At 46.0% G+C, this 22,131-nt stretch overlaps 1 protein-coding gene across 1 annotated transcript in view; it reads right to left on the bottom strand.

The window, feature by feature from the left end:
* Positions 1–22,131, bottom strand: part of LOC142587679 (synaptogenesis protein syg-2-like) — a 1,186,854-nt gene that overhangs the window by 223,457 nt on the left and 941,266 nt on the right. The window contains exon 7 of the mRNA XM_075698849.1: positions 5,585–5,788. Within this exon, the coding sequence (XP_075554964.1) occupies positions 5,585–5,788 (204 nt within the window). The remainder of the gene's footprint in view (positions 1–5,584; positions 5,789–22,131) is intronic.

Below are 22,131 nucleotides of genomic sequence, written 5' to 3'. Positions count from 1 at the left end.
ACATCCTATGTGTCCTATCTTGCCACGCAAAAATTATCGTCATCTGTCTTGCTTGCGTTTCCTTTCTCGAAAACGCTGCGCTCGCTACTTTTCTGTCGAGAATGCTCTGTCAAGCTGATAAGGCGCATGCACACACTCTTAGGCAAAGTTACACCCTTTTGCCGCACAACGATAACCGTCATCTGCCTTGATGCGTTTCCTTTCTTTAACGCTGCGAGCCCGGTACTTTCCAGTGACGAACGGCATGCGCCTTATCAGCATGATAGCATTGCTGACAGGAAAGTAGCGGGCGCGGCGTTTTCAAGAAAGGACACGCAAGCAAGGCAGATGATGATTATTGTTGTGTGGCAGATATACACCCAAAAGGGTGTAAGCTTTTTTAGAGTGTACTCTTGGGCAAAGTTACACCCTTTGGGGTGCCTCTCTGCCACGCTTCAATAATCGTCATCGGCCTTGCTTGTGTTTCCTATCTTGAAAACGCTGCGTCCGCTACTTTCCTGTCGGAAATGCTATGTCATGCTGATAACGCGCATGCCGTTCGCTACTGGAAAGTACCGGGCTCGCCGCGTTAAAGTAAGGAAATGAGGACAAGCCAGATGACGATTATCGTTGTGTGGCAAAAGGGTGTAATTTTGCTTAAGAGTGTGCCGCTCATGACTTGGAATACCGGGCTCGCAGCATTAAGGAAAGGAAATGCGGGCAAGGCAGATGGCAATTATTGTTGAGGGGCAAGATACGCCCCAAAGGGTGTAAACTTTTTAAGACTGTAGCCATGCGTTGCTGAATCCGAGGTCTCGGGTACGATCCCAGCCATGGGGGCTACCCTTTAGTGGGCAACAGATTTCAAAAACGCTTTGGCTATAAAGAATAAAACACCCGCCACGGAAACTCAGCGGCTATAGCGCTCCGTTGCTGGAGCCGAGGTTTCGTGTACGATCTCAGCCACGGTTTCCGCCTTTTAATGGGCAAAAGAATTCAAAAACGCTTCGGCTATGAAGATGTAAACACCCGCCATGGCAGCACAGTCGCCGTGGTGTTTCACTGCTGAACATGAAGTCCCGGATTCGATTCCAGCAGCGGCGGTCTTATTCTGATGGAAGGCAGAATGCAAAAACACTCGTGAACTGTGCGTTGGGTGGTCTTAAAGAGCACGATGTGGTCAAAAGTATTCCGCAATCCCTCATTACGGAATGCCTGATAGTAGGATCGGGGTTTTCGCTCGTAAAACCCCTAATTTAATGTAACTTAACGAGTAACAAAACGTGCCTAACCACAAGTATTTTAACCACAAGTATGGTTTCTGCAATGTCTGAAAAATAAACACCGTGCAAATTTGTCAAGTCCACAACTGACGCAGGAGTGCTGACAAAGCGTATGGGCATTTTGCTGAGCTAAACTGCGGTAGGCGAAAGCCTTTCCATGACTGCCTCTGTTGATATTGTCTGAACTGCTGTTTGATTGAAATGCACCGTGATGTCCGTGATGTTGATGAAATCATTTATTGGTTGCTTCGAGTGGTACTTCCGCGAAACACGTCTCTGTTTCAAAGTTGTCGCCGGGAAAGATGTCCTTTCATCGTTCGTGACTGGTGAAGCTTTGATGAGTTGGTCGCTGCAGCAAATTTCAGTCTGGCAGCCAGCGTAGTTGTGCCACAGGGGCGCTTTGGAACGGGTGCCTCTCTTTCCGATGATGTACTTGGTTGTGGTTCTGATGCCAACCATTGTTGTCACTTGAGTTCTGCCTCCTTAGCACTCGTTCCTGGAGACGTGTTGAGCCGCTTTAGACGCTTTCTCTCGTTGAACTTTAATCTTCTGGTGTTGGGAGAATCTGGGAGCTCGCATTCTCCACTTGAAGTGCCTTGTTGTTGCTGCTGCTGCTGGAGCTTGTAACGAAGGCGTTGTTGTCGCTTGCGTTCTGCCTCTTTAGCCTTCGTCCAAGGAGACCGGTTGAGTCGCTTCAGTCGCATCTGTCCATTGGCTTTTAACATTCTTGTGTTAGGAGGCTCTGGAAGACGCTGTTCCTTTCCACTCGAATGTTGTTGCTGAGCTTGCCGCGGCTTGCGCTTTCGTTCGGTAGCGCGAGTACGCTTGGTTGCTTGAGAAACGTGAGCGCGCTTCGGAGAGATCCGACTGACCAGGCTAGCGAGAAGCGTCTGCCAACGCAGTTTTGGAGCGCGAAGGTGGTGCTATCTACTAGGTGCATGCGCAGTAGGCGCGCCACTCTAATGAAGTCACGAGCGCCCCCTAGTGGAGTGTGACATCTTCTGCGAACGGACGCCGCCTTAGCCGCGAGCATGAGTCATTAGACAGGTTTGGTTGGGCCTCCGCAGCAGATCTGCGTACGCAGCAAACCCGCGTAGTCGTCAGTGCGCATGCGCAGTACGCAGGAGCACGCACGGTATCTTGCGTGCGCCCGCACCTTCTTAAAAGCAGCGTAGCGTCTGCTGCGGGCTCAGCGGCCTTTGCGGGATGTTCTCGCGTGTCCACGAGAGCGCATGTTTTAACGCGACAGTGTTAAGGAGCTCGTGTCGCAGAAAAGCCGGTGTCGTCGGCGTCGGTGTTGGCATCGGCGGCGTTTGCCATGAGCGAAAAATCTCGGAAGGCAATTCATAAATAAAAAAACAACTTGCAAGATGAGCTTGGCGGGAATCGAACCAGGGTCTCCGGAGTGTGAGACGCTACCACTCAGCCACGAGTTCTGTAGTTCAAATCGGGACAAAAACGCCTCTAGTGAATGCGGTGTTGCCTTAGAAACGTGCCGTAGAAAGTTATACTGCGGTGTATATCGGTAATTATGAGCATCTAAATTACAGAAGTCGCAGTTACACGAGTAGAGAAGTACGTTTCCGCGACATTTCTTCTGCGCTCTGCGCACACGCAGAGCCATTTTGCGGCAAACACAGAAGACCCCCTCCTTGCAATGTACGGCGCTGCCCCGACACGTGGCGCGCCACTCGCCCCATGATCAGATCCGCCTTCATGGCGCGTCCCGGCCCGGCTGTCGGTGCCGATCACGACGTTTGGCTCGCGTAGATCGTTTTGTGTGGGCGGTGCGAACGGGGTGCGATAACGCTGTCGCGTTCCACTCTTGAAGGCGAAGCTCAATCGTCCTCCAATTTTTTTTATATCGCTCTTGCCGAAGACATGACTCCTGCTTGTGGTTTGACTTCGTGGCGGCTGATATTGGCTACACAGTTTAAGAAAGTGGCATATGGCGGCGCTGAGTAGCACACTACTGGTCCCTACGCGTGCAAGTCAGCCATCCCCTTGTCAGCTTTTGCGTCCGGTCAACTATTGCCGTATCGTGCGCTACGCTACGCACGCACAACCTGACGCCCTGCGCACGTGGGTGCCATGCGGACGCCAAACTGCCTATTAAAGGAAAAAGGCACATTAAAGCCCCGTAGCGCCTAGACACCATGGAAGCGGCCGCACGTCAAATCAACACTTCTGTGCCCGCCATGGTAGCTTTGCGGCTATGGCGTTGCAGGAGGTCGCAGGTTCGAATCTGATCCCGGCAGCCGCGTTTCGACGCAGAGAAATACAAAAGCACTTGTATACTTAGAGTTACTACACGTCAAAGAACCCCATGGGGTTAAAATTAATTGGGACTGCGTCACTATGCGTACCTCATAATCCTATTCTGATTCTGGCACCTAGAGCCCCATGATTAAATTATAGTTTAACACTTCTACCAAGATGCGTTGTGCTGTGTGAGGCAATGACAAGACTAACCTTCTCGGAGGTATCGCTGTGCATTTCCTGTACAACGCAGTCAAACAGCGGTGCCGCAAGCAAGGTAACGTTTAGCATCACCTCACCACTCTCGTGTTGTACTAAAGGCTCAAGAAAATAAACGTTGACCGTCGACACCACCACAAATGATCGTCAGTCAAAGCAAACAGCAGAAAGCTTCGGTTACATTGATTCGCACAGTGCATGGGATCCGCATAACACTTTTGTTACAACTTTCTTTACAGAAGACTTAGCTGGCATCTTTGCTTGGCATGCCCAATATACATCTTTATTTCGTAAAAACCAAGCAATTGTCTAAATCAAAGCATTTACACTTCAATACATTTGTTGCGATTGTCGTGAGCGAAGCCCTCTGAGCAAGCACCAACTGGTGCTGCTTCATCGATAGCGGTAGCTGCAAACCAGAAATGTGGTTTCCTCATGTAGATGTGGATGCCTTGAAGCGACAAATAGCCCACCCCACGTGCGCCCAGCATGAATAGGACATTTCGACATGCGGAATACGTAAAAATACTTCTTTATAAAAAAAATACATATTGTGATTAGCGTGCTTAAGTAACACTTCGATCATGAGACACAAGTAATAAAGCCACAGATTATTACAATTTAACTGTAACTCATTACAAGTATACGTTTAATTTCCCTTCCATGATACTCTCACGTTGCAATAACGACTGCAACAGTCATTACAGGTGAGAGAGAGAGAGAGAGAGAGAAGGGAAGAAGGAAAGGCAGGGAAATTAACCAGACTGAGTCCAGTTTGCTACCCTACATGTGGAGAGGGGAATGGGGAGTGAAAGAGAGAGAGAGAACTTAGGTGTAGGATGTCTATAGTCGGGCACTCCAGTCTGTTGCCTTCAGGTAGTGAATGAACTGTGAGGCCAGGCTCCCAAGATCTTCGCTTCCGTAAATGGCCTGTCATCCAATCTATTTAAGGCACACTGGAGAGTCTCACGTTCATTATCGAAGCGAGAACAGTGGCACAGAAGGTGACTGATGGTCTCTTCACACTTGCACTTAGCGCACATTGGTGAATCCGCCATTCTGATACGATAGCTGTAGGAGTTGGTGAATGCTACTCCTACCCAAAGATGACTTTGTAACAGTAGCTAGCTGGTGACATAACTGCCACCAGTCAAAGGTAATCAATGTCCGCGCGATAATATTAGTTTTAATTTCTAACTTAAGGCGAAGGCGAAATGAAGGTCAAACCCTCCAATGTGGTACCGTCAGGACTGATTTTTTAAAGTGAAGCTTTCTTTCTCTCTTCCTCCTCCTCCTCCTCTGCTGCTGCTGCAGCAGCAGCAGTGATAATGACAATGCTTAACCATCTCAGAGGTTATGAAAGATTGCGCACAACACCATCTGAAGCAAACACCTCTCTCTGTGTGTTCTGTGTGCTATGCAGACCAACAGCAGTGGTAAAGTTTAACATGAACTCACTTTTCTTTCGAACTAAACATTGAAGAAATTGAACATTCGCCGTCAACATCACCCCTAATTATCCTCCATCAAAGCAAACAGCAAAGAAAGCTTCGCTTACATCCATTCCCACAGTGCCTCCGATCCACATAATTTTTTAGCTGACTTTTGAGATTACTTGGTTTCACCTATATCGCCGACGTCTATTATTTTTTGTCATAGTGATTGCATAGTGCCTTAGAGAGATCTATTCCACAGACTCCTCATTAGATTAGCCACATGCACGCGAAGTCAAAGGCCATGGCCGAAATCGCAAGGCTAGTAGGACCGGCCGGCACTTTGCATAGTCGGTATAATGAAAGGTATAGTGACAAAGCCAGGCTGGGCAGCGCATCGTGCAAGCTTACGGTGCAGGTCGACGGCGACAGACGATTTGATGGGCTGGGTCCCGGTGCCACTGGCGGCGGCGCACGTGACCTCCGTGCGAAAGTGGCTGCGCTCCAGTCGTTGCAGCTCGATCCACGACAGCGTCTTGTCGTCTTGCAGCTGCGTCACGGCGCGGTTCACCGCCGACTGGCCCACGTGCCACGTGATGGTCGGAGATGGATGGCCTGCGAGCAACGACAGGTGACAGCATCGTCATTTACCGAACGCTGTATTGCTGTCAGTGGCATCAAGAAGAAAAAAAATGCCTCGCCTGCACGCTCCTGCACTCCCATCTACTAGGAATAATTACATATGAAAGAATATTGCGCTACTTGATATTACAAAGCAATTCGTCGCTGTCCCTCCCTTTCTCGGTCCCTCTATATAAAACAGATAAAGAGAAAACGCTACCAAACGCGTGCCGAACGGCGTCAACAGGAGTGCCCCGTGGCTAACGAAGAGAAAGGCGCACGTGTGCTCAGGTATACCTTTATCAGACAGTACATCAGCTGCATCGAAGCGGTGCTTCGCATTCGTGTTACGGTGTCTCGTTTTGTTTGTCCTGTGACCTCTTTGTTTATTACCCATTCTGCTCCGAAACGGTGACCCCAAACAGGGCACTTGCAGTATCTTTCTCTGATTATTTTATGGAGGTGCTTGTTGACAGCGCGCACAGATAAGCATACATTTGCAGATTAACCAGCATCGTGTAATTTAGGGTGCGAGAAAGAGTAATCGCGTCGCTCTGACCGGTGGCTCTAGGTTTTGGGAGCTCTACTTTACAGACTGGATGTGATTGCGCTCGATACAACGTACAGAGACGATCGTATGCGAGTTCCCATAGCTCGCGAGCCTGCTTATTGCTTTTATGGAATAACAACCACATCTTATGAAAGCGGAGCTCGGCTGGGCTGAGTCCTTGGGGTAAGCGCGGCCGTAATACGGCGACGGCAGAAAAAGCTGTCGCAGCACTGGCCTTTACCATCGGTTGTAAGCGGAAAGCACTGCTGATGACCTGTCACTGTTGTGCTGAAGGGGGAACTTCTTCCCAGAAAGACAAACAACACTCGAATCCTAACGAATGAAGCAAGCAATGTCTTCGGTTGCGGAATCCAATAAAGGGCGCTGGTGTCTGCCCGCTTATACATAGATTCGTCATCGAATCTTCAAGATACGCTCACGGCAACGAGGTAAATTCTTGTAGGTGCCAAAATCATCAACTAGCGCGCCTACGAAACGATACACGGTGGGCCCGTCTTTCAGGAAAGTATCAAGGTTCTGCTGCTTTCAAGAACCATGCGTTACTTGATAGCGCGAGGGCACTGTCACGCGACAACAGCAATGCGATAAAGCCGCCTAGCGAACGCGAATGAAACTCGCGTGACACTGCAGGATGGCGAAAAAGGCGAAAGATTAATACGTGGATTTGAGGAGACAGAAGACGTTCAAGAAACTTCGTACCCTGAAAGCATGTCTTGCACCGAGCGTCAACGGTGAAAAGATACCCACGTAAAAAAAAAACAAAAACAAACTCATCACTCCGTGAAGAAGCACGAGCAGGGAACTGTGGTGTGTCGTGCCTCAATCGACGCACCTATGCATAGATAGGTATTATTATTATTATTATTATTATTATTATTATTATTATTATTATTATTATTATTATTATTATTATTATTATTATTATTATTATTATATAAGGTCGCCTAGGGGACTATGACGTGGATGGATGCTATGAGCGTTGCCTTTGGAACCGGGTAGTCGGCAGCGCCACCAAGCTATATGCGCACTGTTACCACAACACACAACGCCCACTCGTGGTAACAGTGTGTATAGGACGCAGGTGGCCGTTAAACCGAGCCTCAAGGCGAGCGAAGATATGCGTTGACCTGGGCGCAGCCAAAGGAGTGCACAAAAGAAAACAGGTTTGCGTATAATTTGCGATTGAGCATATACTTCCCAGTTAACTAGCCGGATGAAACCCCAGATCTAGGAATATTAGGCCGTTGTTTCATATTGTAAGTTTGGCTTCATATACTTGAATGCAGTCTATGTTCTGGAATGGGCGGCACTTATTCTTTAATGTGAAAAATGGTTTGACGTCATCTAAAGAAGCTCCTTCGCATCCGAGCGTCGTCGACTGTGGTTGCCATTATCGCAGCCATCGAGATAGAAGGTGTTCATTTTTAAGCTCTACGGAATTTACAAAAATCGGCTGTTGCAGATAACGTGATTAATGTCCTTGAGCTGATTATTCAGAGAAGCGCGCATTATTTGCAAGAAAAATAGAAACACATATTCAAGTAACTAAATCAATTTTGCTAATGAACTTTCTAATTAATAACTTTATGGCACATATTGCAATTTACCTATTTTAGCCGGTAAATTTGCAAAGCGCATCCACATGGAACCAATTTTCAGAATGGCACATGTTTGGAAATATGCGCCATGAATGTAGCCCAAAAATCACTTACTTTTTTATCAGAACGCTTTTTTATGCATTGAAGCATAAAAGTAATTGGAACGCCCATGTATTTGATTCCACAGTTTCAGAGATAATGTCTCAGAACTGGTGCAATCCTGCAAATTTATTTCAAGTGGTACGTCCTGCAAACTGCCCGGTTACAATTCCTACATTGCAATATGTGCCGTAAAGCAATTAATTTGAAAGTTAATTAGAAAGTTTTCGTTTTTTAGTTTAATATCTCGTTCAATTTTTCGTGTTAGTAATGTCCTCGTCTTTGAATAATACAACTCAAGGACAAGACTTGTGCTATCTGCCAAGGGTGAATTTTGAAATTCCGTAAATCTTTATAACCTCTTACATCGATACTTCTTAGCTTTGTGCCCGTAATTTCTACAATAACGACATCACTTTTTTTATGGCTTGTGTCGTTTCTGCCTTACTGGTGCCGTTACCTTCGTCAGGATTCCATCAACAACAAATGCTATTTAATCCTAGCACGGTTTAGCCGTGCTTTACGGCTACCATTTATCAGTTTTTACTATGTACGGTGTTGCTGGCACTTCTATCTGGTAGGGGTTAACTTCTGTGTTTAAATATAGATATGTTAAGACGCTGCTTTCTACTACAGCTCATTATTCTACCTTGGCAGATTAGCTATGCATATAAAGAAATATTTTTTCTCATCACAAAATAGGCGTTTGAAAACACAATTTTCTTTTTTTTTCAGGGGAATTAACATGCAAGATACTATCGCCAATGTGATGAGATCTTCTCCACTTAGAACTTTAAAAAATGAATGAATGAAGGGTCGAAAGTTCCACAGGAACGTGGTTATTAAATGTGGAATATCAAACGAAATCCAAGACAATTAATTAATTAATTATCCACCGTGCTGGCCTAGGACTCTCGGGTTGCGCTGCTAAGCCCGAGGGAGCGGGATCAAATCCCGGCTATGGCGACCACATTTCGATGGGGGCGAAATCCAAGAACGCCCGTGTACCATGCATTGGGTGCACGTTAAAGAACCCCAGGCGGTTAGAATTCATCCTGAGTTCCCGACTACGACGTGCCTGATAATTACATAGTGGTTTTGGAATGTAAATTAATTTTAAATACTGAATTATACTTAAAAACATTATTTAAATGATTATTACAATTAAACTGCAATGGTTGTTTTCTTCCAGAATAAGTGTCCAAACAAATAATAACCTTCCGTTCCGTGTCCAGCGGGGTGTCATGTACCTTCTTCCCTGCTGTGCATACCAGTGTTTTCTGCTGGAAAATTTTCCTTGCAGTATGCAATCGACGAGCGCATGCAAACATTATTCTGCGTATGCATTTCGAGCTCGGTCTCGAGATCGGACGCAGCGTTAATACTTCACTCCGTTACACGCAATCAAGCACAAAGGCTTTGTGGAACTCAGTCATTTTCACGAACACTCACCTTCACTTTCTGACCTGTGACTTACAGTTTCTTCTACCACCTCGACTAGCACAGTGTGAAGAAACTCTCCTCTACCATTGGCGGCTTGATGTTGCGCTTACTATAGTACGTCGTATTTTCTTATTGAGATACCCGACAGGCATCCAAGGTTTCAATGAGACGATTGCGCACCTGCTTTGAAGTAGCTCAACGTAACATCACTGGAAGGCCAGGGCTGTTGATCGGGACAGAAATACCGGACAAACGAAGATTGTCAGAGCAAAATTTATTAGCACAATGGTCGCAGCGGAAGTGCCCGCTAAATGGAGCGAGCAGAATAGTTGTCGTGCTCCCGTCTATGCGCCCGCGAGATAGGCGGCGGCACTGAAAAAAAATGACATCTCTGATTGAGAACGTGAAATAAAGTGTGTCAACACACCGCTTTTCCTGCTTGTTCTCTTTAGATCGGTTTTGCTTTTTCTCCCTTGCGGGGTAGCAAACTTGGACCCCTTTCTGGCCTACTTCCCTGCCTTCACCCGTTCTCCCTCTTTTATCTATGCCGAAACATGGAGCGGGGCATTCCTTGTTGCGAACAGCCTTTCAGTGCGTACACACTTGCGCTAGAGCGCCCATGAGACCTTCTTTTGGATCGTAGGCTAACAAGGTGACCAATGTGTTTGTTTAAGGACGTTGAACGCAAACAAACCCCTTGAGTTCATGTTTGCGATCAATCTTGGAAAAGCAAAGAGGAGCCGACAGCACAACCTTTGCGATGCCCTTATCGAACATGTTTTCTTCTCTGTTTCTTCCCTACTATTTATTGAGAAACTCGACCATTGTAGAATGTATTTCACCATTAACTTAAGAACAGCTTTCACCACAGAACCGAAAATACTCCGTCATCTCAGATGTTATATCCCGATGCTTCACCACTGAGTCGCAACAAGCTATTCATACTTTTTTACTGAAACCAAGAAAGTAAACTTTTTTTTCTTTTCGGGAGTCAACAACAAACATCTGCTTCAAAGGCAACCTTTTCTTTTCGCACTGCAACCGATAACAATCAAAACGCCAAAAACGGACACCAAATTTCATATTTAGGTTCCAGAAAATTACTAAGCTACCTTCTTGGATCCATCGCCGCATACCTCTGCTATCCTGAAAAAGAAATCCCACGGAAGCCTTGCGCTGAACTGACAATATCATCAACACGTTATGCGGTGTAGTTTGTCTGCAGGCTACACCATTGCTTGTAGCCGCCATTCATAAAGGCTTCCGCTTTTTTTCTAGCTTCACTAATGAAGGGAGGCTTAAGGGCCACTTTCAGGCAGTTTGAATCACTCACGTTTATAATTTACATTGAAAAAAAAATAAAGACCAATCAAGCAAAACTTTGTTTCGTGGACCAGATGCAAACAAATATACCAGTATACTACCATAAGTGTGGCTGCGGAACAAAAGTCAGCTATAATGACAGGAACCCTCAGCTGATTCTCGCCGAAATCGCAAGCACATAGGCGAGATGCTCCCTACTTGAATATCTAGCAGCGTACTATGGTATTAATATGTAGTTGGCGCAGTGCTAACGAATTAGAGAATACATTTACCACTTTGACGGCTTGAGCTTAGCAACTCTCGCTAGATATTAAGCTGAAAAGCACGGAAAGTGCTATCTATCTATCTATCTATCTATCTATCTATCTATCTATCTATCTATCTATCTATCTATCTATCTATCTATCTATCTATCTATCTATCTATCTATCTATCCATCCATCTATCTATCTATCTATCTATCTATCTATCTATCGATCGATCTTCAAGGAGATGTTGGTGCTTGTTAGACGGTCTCTCTCTCTCTCTCTCTCTCTCTCTATATATATATATATATATATATATATATATATATATAAGCATTCTTGTAAATCTAGCTATCTATTCATGTACCTACAGTCACCCAAAGGGCAATAAAGTATGGGGGTTAACACTTTCCGCATGAAAAAACAAACAAACAGGGGAAAAGCAATAACAACAGAAAACAAAAATACAGTTGTCTGTCTCTATCGGTTCCTTCTAGGTGCCGCACGTTGTCTACATTTCTTCGGTGTCAAAAATCACTAATTAACGTAAAAAATGAAGGCCAAAATTCTTTCAAATTTCACGATCGAACCAAGGGTGATGACCGAATTCAGGACCACAGATTTAAAGAAAAGCGAGCAGATTCTGCATGCTTGAATTTTTGCCTACATGTGGACGCAATCTATCTGCCCTTTATTATTACGCATTTAAGAAGCTTTGGCCAGATGCTGCGAAAATTGATGACTTACGATGCGGCAAATACGATATAGCCCCTGAAACAGCGGTGGCGTCGCCACTGCTCTTTTTTTGTTTTTGTTTATATACCGTGTTTTCCACTGCGACTCTCCCTTCCCTTTAAGAATGACCTATTTATATTACAAAAATGAAATATGTAAGTCTGGTTAACTTTGCTAGTTCACTTCGCATCCTTGCAACACTTGCAGCACGTAAATGTTTAGGCAGGCTACCCGAAGCAAGAACCAAACTCTTTGCTTTTGAGAGCGGGCGAAATCTCTAATGACAATAGCTCAGATTATACCAGGGTCAGTTTAACAAATCCGTATACACAAGCACTTCACAGTGCTTTAATGTCATTAACAATGTGCAAACACCATATTACGATGTCTAGATACTGCTCATTCTCTGACATTCCCCTTACAAAGTGTTTCACGTTCATTAGTCATTGCACGAGGAATCTGTCTGTGCAAATAAAGAGATCTACCTTTTTAGCATTTCAGTTCTTGAAACGCCAGACTCTCGTTCCAGAAGCACATGCGAAGTGGTGTTTCTCATAACATCTGTTTCTTTACGGTCGCGCAGAGCGTTCCAACGAAAGCAGCGCCATATCACAGTCTCACGAAGCACAGTCAAGGAACACAAGCGCTGACGAAGGTATAAAAGATCGCTTCTGGAAAACCTATATGTTTGACCGGAATGCCGAACTATGGTTTCCTCAAAATCCTATTCGGTAAAACAAAAAAAAAATGCTGCACTTGAAAGACTTTTGCCATTAAAGGGACTATCGACAGGACTGGTATACTCTCTTTATGGAGTGTTTATGCTTGCCTCTGCTTTAGTTTTTTTTGCTTTGAATACCACTGCCTCTTGCGTTGAGTACTTGTTTGCATTATTGTCTAGCGCACTGTTAGTTTCGTACTTTTTTGCTGGATTGCGGCTGTTTTGGACACTATATGTCATGCATGCAGTCTTTCTTTTCGCAATATATAATAGCGCCAAATATAAAAAACAGAGCGGCCATAGCGCGCCATCTCATACGCGCTTCATACATGCATGTGCGTGTGACTCTCATCGCACTCACCATTCTGAACTGTTACTGCTTCCCTCATGGGTGTCACTTGCTCAATAATCAACTGCTGCTCCTTTTACAAGTTGCTGTAATAAATGCCGCGAGAGAGAAAACAAAATACAGCTCGCGTGGATCACTGGTTGGATCAGCCGCTCGCAAACTGAAAGTCACAATTTCGAATGTTCGAGGACAAACAATCCGAGATGCTCAGTGAGTGTCGCGCTTTGGATTATGTAAGTTGCTAGAGCCGTTAAATACCGGTTGGTTCCTGGCACGGATGCTGCTTTCTCTGCCCCTTTCGCCTGACTATTGTTCCTGATTCCTGCCCTGGTATTGTTGGAATATGCAAGTGTGGTTTAATAAGTAAATTCTTGCTGTTCTGGTGTATGGCTGCACATTTTAGCTCGAGGGACATTATAGCACGCAGATCATGTGGAGCGTGGTTGCAGGCACGGGTGTGAAAAAGACAACATAATTGTTATTTTTCCAGAACACAGCCCTACATAAATTTATGCGCTTTGGAATGTTGTTACACATTATTAAAAATACGGATTTAGATATATAGCACACTGTTCTAATATTATATCGGTTCGTGTGGGGCGGGTGTACTGGTTAAGAAACCAGGAAGAAAATCATTCCATAGCTCGAATCCAAGTGAGCAGAAACTAACGGTGTACTTTGAATTGTTGATATCCCGTACGCTAGTACAGTTATGTCTGCATTATTTCAGATATGTGCACTCTCTAATGATCAGAACCGGGCTATATACGAGACATAAAGAAAGCATAGACTCACACTCGTATTTCGAAGGGCTATTGTTAGTCTTGCTCTAATGTGCGAAAGAAAGAAACAGCGGCAAATTGATCATAACACAAATTCAAGGAAAATTGTAAATTCTCTCACACATGATCTAAAGCGTTCACGCTGCAATTGAAGTTGCAATTTAGTATAATTCGGCCAAGGTTGCCATAGCCGACTTTCAACGACTAATGTGGCCGGTAATCCCCCTGCATGGCTTTCAATATTTGAGGTTTCAGAAAAGACCAACGAAACACTGCGGACGACAAACTTGATGCACTTATGTGGGCAGCACACACCGTGGCTATATCGCGCCGGCAGCTCCATTGTTTACTGCAGGTGAACAAAAACGAGCTCTTGCAGGGGACGCTTTTATGGAATCTCCTCGCTATACAGGAGCGGCGTGTCCGAAGGCGCTTTGTCTCTTCTCTGAAAAACAAAGATAGCGCTTGCATTTAAATGTGAAAGCATTATGTGCCCAATTATGCGGCGCAACCGAGCGATGGCCGCGGCGCAACCGAGCGATGGTACCAAAATAACCGACGTCGCAAAGAGTTAAAACACGTAATGTAATGCTCAGATTGCCGTCAAATTTCTCAGGGAGGTTCCTGCCAAAAAACAATAAATTAGTGGCTTTGAAAAGGAAATTTGGTACATGTCGGTCTGGGCAGTAATCGACCCCGGACCTCCGGGGCGCGAGACGCGCACGCTTCCCCGACACCACGGAGCTCGACGGCTGACTGAACGTGTGGCCTAGTGCGTGCGTCATTGGGCACGTGACGGCGCAGCCAATGGGGAGGAAGTGGCGCCAGGTTATGACCGTATAAAGTGAGTGTGCACAAAATACAAACATTTCACTAAAGAGTCTATAATGCTTTCGCATTTCCACACGTAAGCAGTCTTAAGTGTCTGTGCCAAAATCTTTAAAATCTTTGTTGTTGTTTTGCGTAGAGTGCGTCACATTAGAACGGGATAACGCCGTTCCATATTGGTGGAAATAAACTATGCTTGGAGAAATAATAAGTCAGAAAATTGAAGGAAACAGTATTGAAGTGCAAAAAGTGAAAAACAACAACTAACTTGTGAAGCGTGAGAGCAGGTGAAAACCCAAGCCCCGCAATAAAAACAAAACAAAAAAGTAACAGTAAAAGCACCGCTCGGTAACCATTACTTTCCTTCTTCCAATTTTTTGCTCAGCGTGTATAGAAGCCGTTCTTTAAAGGCGTCTAGAAAATTTGCAGCTGCGGCCCCTCTATATGAGATGCATTAACGCATCTTGCCATTCTTCTATTACCACTTTTTTCTGATATATATATCGCCGGTGGCAAGTTTGTTTTTTTTTCGTCCGCTTTCATTTCCCTTTACTTGGTCAATATTACATTAATTCCTCCTATGCTTTCATTGGCTCTAATAGATGTTGGGATCAAATGCTATGAAAGCGACATATATTGTTGTGCCTAACGAGAGTCACAACCCTCGGTTGCCGTCTTATCGACATATATATATATATATATATATATCGGGCGTTTCACTAATTCACCCTATTAACGAACCTCGATCGACGCTCCGCCGTGCAACGCATCCAAAAGCATACTGTTCGTCTCGAGGGGCTTTTGCCCTTGTCGCCTTGCTGCCCTCGTTCCTTCTTCCCTTCCGCACGTGCATTCCAACTGCTTTCCTCAGCAGACGGCATTGCTTTTCCACACGGAGTTTCTTGCGTGTCGGTAACTTAAGCCTAGAGCAAAATTATTCTCGACAGCTGCTGTAGGGACGTGATGGCTGAAATGTCAGCGCGTATTGCGCAGAGTGAGTTAGGTAAAGAGAAAACAAAACTAGAGGCGATGAGAAACTCGTGAGACCGAAGGGATCCGCAGGCGTAGGTCGGTTCGCCCGTGGGTGGAACGCCAGACAAACGTTCCTAGCATGCAGCGCGCAGCCTGCGACGTCGAATTAGCAACTGCTGGCGGCGGAAATAAGAAAGGCGCTGACGGCGACATTCCGACACCGTGGCGGAGCGACGGCAGCCTCGCATTCCGCAGTGCCACAGTCGGAGGCCATTTCGCAGGCTTTAAGGCGGCTCGGATTCCATCGGAAAGACGCCGCCAAAGCCAACGTACAAGAGAGAGCAAATGGCGGAAGGGCACGCGGAGAGCATGAGGACTTAACTATAAAGGAACACTAAGATAAAGCAAAATCGTTTACGGGCCCACAGTAGGCATAACTTAGGCGCGAATGGTTCTGTCGCAAGAATAAAGCACGCGTCGAGCAATGGCCAACTATATGCCGTTATAGTTTGCGTGCCACACACCAGTAATTTCCGGCCTTGCTGCACGCGCATCAATCCTGAATCATACACGATGAGCAACCTTATATAATCTATTCATCGCAAGCAGAGGATTGAATAAAGAGCATGGCATGGATTTTGCGTTCATTTATTCCGCAGAATTCTGTGAAACCCTCTTCCATAAATGAACCGCGGGCGGAGCGCCGTCTTTCGAGTTATTCCAGCTCTAACTACGCAGTTACCATGACTTTTGCTACGACACTACGCCAACGCAAGCTAAATTATGCTGGGCTAGCTGAATAGTCGTACGGAGAGATTTTAAACAATCTTTCGGCCCCACAATTTGAACAGCGGCAGTTGCAGCAAACAAATGAAAAGAGTAAAGAGCAAGTTGTCACGAACAGAAATATTGTTCAGAGTGTGGCAAATGCTCTGAACAATGTGATGTGTCTGCTACGTCGAAATCTAGCGCAGCAGGTAATGTGTGGAGAGCAGCCGACCAGGTTGCGGATGTATGCCGCGTAAATAAGAAATTTGACATCTTGAGGTCGCCGTTAGACAAGAGCTATTGTGTGTCGGCAGTAGTGCGACATTTAGGCCAATCTTCATCTCCCGAGCAAAACCAAGTTTTCCTAAATCTCTCTCTCACTCTCTTAAAAACATTGGCTAGAACGTAGCCGCACTAACGCCCTATGTTTGCTATTGGACGCTAGGACATGCGGTAGCACTTTTCCAGAGCGCACCGCTTGCCCCTCATGGTTAACGCGACGCACGCTTCATAGTTTTGGCTGCCGGCACTCAAATGAAGCATCGCGCGGGGTTCCTCCTGGGCGCCTTTTCAAGTGTCTTCAAAACAAGGGAATTTCGTAATGGGCCAAATGACGGTCCTGAGGAATTTGCACACGCCATGTCTTCACACAATACAATGCATGGCCACTCTAAGGTCGTGACAATTTATTCCGCCGAGCCGATTTCGTTTTTCGTGAAAGAAGCACTCATATATATTGCTGTTGTACGCTGCCTGTAAAACACTAGCCAGCGTCGTCTCAATGCAGCGATCGCAGGGATTTTCGACAAGCGTGCTATGTTACCGTGCGACATTTTCAGTTGGCTGAGAAGCGGTACCGCAGTTGCTACGGTGTCTGCATGTAGGCACCCGCTGTCATATAGGCTCCATCCCTAGCCTGTGCGTTTCGTGTTTTTTTTTTATCCGAAATAATTTTTCTCGAGATCGGCTGTGAAAGTTAACGTAATTTGGTCTGTTCAGGTGGATCATATATGAAGAGGTGGACATTGCTTGCTTGGGAGATCGAAATGACAATGTAGCTAATATAAAAAAATGCACAAACAAATATTTAAAATGATTAACTTGACGAAATTGCGGAAATTATAACCGATTCGTAGTGAGAAGTCATATCTGCCTAACAGAAATTCAGAGAACAGAATCACGTTCGATATTTCCGGCACCAAAATGAGCTAAAATATGCACTAGGAAACTCCTAACAAGAACGCCAGTATATTTCGTACAACATTAAAAAGAAGTATTATGGGGTTTTACATGCGAAAACCTCGATCTGATTATGTGGCATGCCGTAGTCAGGGACTCCGCATTAATTTTGAGTACCTACGTTTCTTTAAAGGGTCCCTCAAAAGGTTTTGACAGATTTTGTAGACGTGTAGGGTACAGCTATAGTAAAGCTTTTGCGCCACAATTCAAGTGAAGCGTCTCATTTTAAAAGAAATACGGGCGATTACCAGTTACCTTCCTCCTAGCTATGTTTTTCCTCCTCAACTCGTTCTCCGAGTGATCGGGGCCAAGTTCCGTCTCCATTGGGTCTGCGCCATGATGTGACGTCGTTTTGTCTATACTTCCGGTGCCTTGGAGCCAGCGCGCGAAGCCTCTCCAACCTCTCTGCTATCCTCCAGGCCGTTGATCCCCAGAGAAAGCTATTCAAGCAGCGTGCATTGCGATCGTTCTGTTGCAGCGCCGAGCGTGCCCGGTATTCCGGTAATAACAGGCGAGCTGAACGTTTTGACGAACAGGCAGAGGCGTAAACATGAGCGACTTGCACGGTCCAGCCACCTGGTGGCCCAAAACTCAACCACCCAAACACAGAGCTAATATTGCTGCAACCAAGTGCAGAACATTTGAAAGATTTAAAGAGACACCGTGTTCACGATTACGCCACTGCCAAAAAATTACACCAGCAGTAATGTAGAGTACACTTGACTAATGCTATATTAGATCCCTCTTTGTCTGGTTGAGCTCTGCGCCACCAGGTGGCTGCACCTTCTAGGCAGTTCACGTGTGCGATTCTGGTCATCCGGTGAAACGCCCAGTCCACCTGCGTTTACCGGAATACCGGACACACTAAAACTATGTTTTGTGATAGTAATCCTCTGGTGGGAAGTCAAGGCCGCAAACGCACTGATCGCGGTGCCTATAGGATACCGACAGCCCGATTCGCTGCAGCCACTGCGCTCGGCTGTTGCCTTGCAGAGGGACACAATGTCGCAGCTTGATATGTCCCCAATCGCTAGATTTGTGACCCACAACGCAGCAAGGGCGATTCACGGTGCTCACAGAAAGAAACCTCGAGATCAACACTGACCGCGCAGCTCGCGTCAACACGTAGCACGTTGTAGCACAAGCAGACGACACTTGCTGCGCACCGGAAGTGCCTGCGTGTGATGGTAATTTGTAGTTGTCTATTGTCTTTTTGTTTCTTTTTTTAGAAACAAATTAACCAACATTCCAACTATTCCGAATCACATTTGTTCTCCATAAACTTGGAGAAATTATCGATCCGACAATCCGACAGCTCGGCCAACTAACGTCACACGCGCATATGGTGACGGAGCGGCTGAAAACCCAGTGGAGTGACGCTGCTGTGATCAGTTGCGATGCACATTTTTAAAACATTCTAATAAGTTGCACGCTTTACGCGGAACGCTAAACATGTCACCTAATGATCAAAAGGTAAGTTTGTACAAAATCGTCAAAACCGTTTCTGGGTCCCTTTCACGTGCACCCAATGCACGGTACACGGGCGTATTTGCATTTCGTCACCACTGAAATTCGGTCGCCGTGGCCGGGATTTGGTCCCGCGACCTCGTGCTTAGCTAGCAGTGCAACCCCAAAGCCACTCTGTCTTCTTTCTCATGTTTTCTTGTTCTTTAACACGGATCTCAAGTTTTCTATGGAGGAGTTAGAAACTTCGGTGACGACTAGTAGGAAGTCATCATCGCCTGGGCCCTACGGAGTCACATACAAGGCACTTGGAAAACTTCGCCAAAAAGCTTGCGGTGTATTGTTGGAAAGACACAACGAATCGTGGCACGAAGGATTGATTCCTTGTCGAAAGTCAGCTGCCTAGTACCGTTACTTAAGAGTTGTAAATCTCTATTAGACTTGGCATCAAACCGTCCCATCACTCTTGGCAGTTGCGTTGGGAAACTAATGGAAATAATTGTGTTGCCACGCCTTCAATGGTGTTTAGTACATAATGAGGTATATCCGCATGCGATGGCAGACCTTAGGCGTGGTTGGTCATCCATCAATAACGTGCTTGATTTGCAAACATATATTCAACATCAAAAGAGCATGAAACGATTAACGGTAGCGTTGTTTCGTGATGTCAAAAGCGCAATGATAATGTAGCGCACCAAGCAATCATCGATGCTCAGATTCTTGTGGGCATTGGTAGCCGGGCACTGCGCTGGATTCAAAGTTATTTGGAGGATAATTCTTCCTTCCTGCTTACTGAGGATGGACTGACATCCCATAATCTAACCAGCAAAGATGTGCCGCAAGGCGGAGTGTAAGCCTGACGCTCTTCAACGTAGCACTGTTCCTTATTGAATCATTGCCAAGGACGGTCCAGATATCCATTTATGCAAATGATATCTGCATCTGGGCGTTCGGCGTGACACGTCCGCAGATACGAGCGAGGCTGCAGAAGGCAGTCACACAAACGCCCTCTTATATGCACATGAAAGGCCTACAACTATCTTTAGAAATGCACCTATTAGTCACATTCACACGCAAAACAATGACTCCATATGCTATACGCATGAATGGACAAGTAATTGTGTACAAAACAAAGCACCGTTCCCATGGAGTCATCATCGTACGTGTACTTAGGTGCACAATAAAGAAGCCGCGGTGGTCGAAATTATTCCAGTGTCCGTACGTCATCATGAGGTCATGGTTTTAACCCCATAATTTTTTAACCATAATTTGCCTTGGACGCCACATATTTCATATATAAAGAAAAGGTTGACAACAATAGCCCATGTATTCAAATTTGTCGGCGGAAAGTCTTCGAGCGCATCGGTGCAATCGATGCTACAGTTGTACCATTCATTAATTGTGGGCTTCCTGAGACACAGCCTGCTCGGGCTGGGTAGCACCAGCAAAACGAACCTTCGCCCGCTCCAGAGTATAGAAGCCCAAGTTCTACGGACGTGCCTCGGCTTCCCTAAGTGTGTATTCACAGCAGCCACAATCGCCATAGCGCGTGACCACCCTATAGCAACGTACATTGCAGTCGACGCTCTAAGAGTACACATTCGACATGTCTCAAGGATGCCCGTTCACCATATTGCTTGTGTGCCAAAAACTAGACCGCATACGAGTTTTAGCATCGAGTTTTAGAGCATCGCTACCATCCAATTACATCCCAGCGGCATGGCCTGCGTTGCCACTGTGCCTTACCATTCCCTGCAGGCATCAAGAAGAAGGCACAAATGCCGTCAGCAGGATTGAAGCAGGCCCCATCATTGCTACTACGTGAAGTCGACAGTGAGCGCTTACATGTTTACACCGATGGGTCGGCCATGCACTCTAGTTCAGTAGCTGCAGTGTGTCCCAGAAAAATCTACAAAGATGAAATTCAGGAACTGCACTTGACTTCAACCACTGCGGTCGAACTAGCAGCTCTTCGTGCCGCAATTCTATTGGTCAGTTGGGAAAGGCCCTAGAAATGGTCCATCTTCTGAGATTCGAAAGTCACCCTCCAGAGTTTGCTCTCTGAATTACGCCGTGCACCCTACGAACGACTTTCGCGAACACGCAAGAAACCATCGGGCACTTGAAAAGGGACACGACATCGCATTTCAGTGGTTGCCAAGCCATTGTGAGATCCTTGGAACCGACCTAGCAGACCCAGCCGCTCGATCTTTACATAACAGTGGCGATTCCGTCGCTATCCCGATGTCAGAAACAGACGCAGCAAGAAAGCTCCGTGCGCTTGCTCGCGAGCTTACGTTGGCCCAGTGGAATTAGGCAGACATTACAAACCACCAGCGCCTTGTTCCCTGGATCCTCATCTGAAACTCCGCCTTCCATATGGCTTACCACGACGGGAAGTAACTCTCATTTGTCGTCTGTGGCTTGGAGTAGCCTTCACTAATGTGTACCCATACCTCATCGGAATGGCCACACGACCACAATGTGAAGCTTGCGGTTGCAAAAAGACGATAGCGTGCATTCCGTGTGACTTTCGTCGTCTCAATGCAGAAAGTCGCCACGCCCGACAATATTGCCAACCATCCCTTACAGAAGTCATAATTCTTCGGCCCTGGTTCTAGCCGATTTAGAAGGGCTAGTATACTTTTTTCAAAAAAACGTGATTCATTGAAAAACTATAGAATGTGCGAACAGCTGCGCTCCTTTTGTTTTTAGTCTTCACTTGTTTTGTTATCTTTTCTGCCCCGTACCCCACCCCCCAGTACAGGGTAGCGAACCGGATGCCTAATCCGGTTAACCTCTCTGCCTTTCACTTCTTGTTTTCCTCTCTTCCTTTCTTCTTTGCTATCTTTGGAGTCTATGTGCTCTTTCTTCAAATCTCTACTTACCGGAGCGTGACCTAATAATTGAGTCCCGAAACGATCAATTCGCATTTATCAAGGGCGCGATCCCCTTCGGCTGCCGTTCCGGCACCTTCCCCTCGTAATAGTGATCAGCGAGATAACTAAACCACTGCCGTAGCAGGGCGGCGGCACTTATGTAACACTATTTAGTAAACACGTACTCAGTTCCTTCTCTCTCTTTCTTTAAAACGCATAATAACGAAAAGTAGCAGCGGCACGCTCGCAAGAGAGGCCTGCAATGAATAGTCGAACACTGGGAGCAAAATAATGTGCCTTGATGTCTGAACTCGGGGCTCA

Source organism: Dermacentor variabilis, chromosome 1 (assembly GCF_050947875.1).
Source record: "Dermacentor variabilis isolate Ectoservices chromosome 1, ASM5094787v1, whole genome shotgun sequence".
Classification (NCBI taxonomy): domain Eukaryota; kingdom Metazoa; phylum Arthropoda; class Arachnida; order Ixodida; family Ixodidae; genus Dermacentor; species Dermacentor variabilis.
This window is presented reverse-complemented; position numbering and strand designations above follow the sequence as displayed.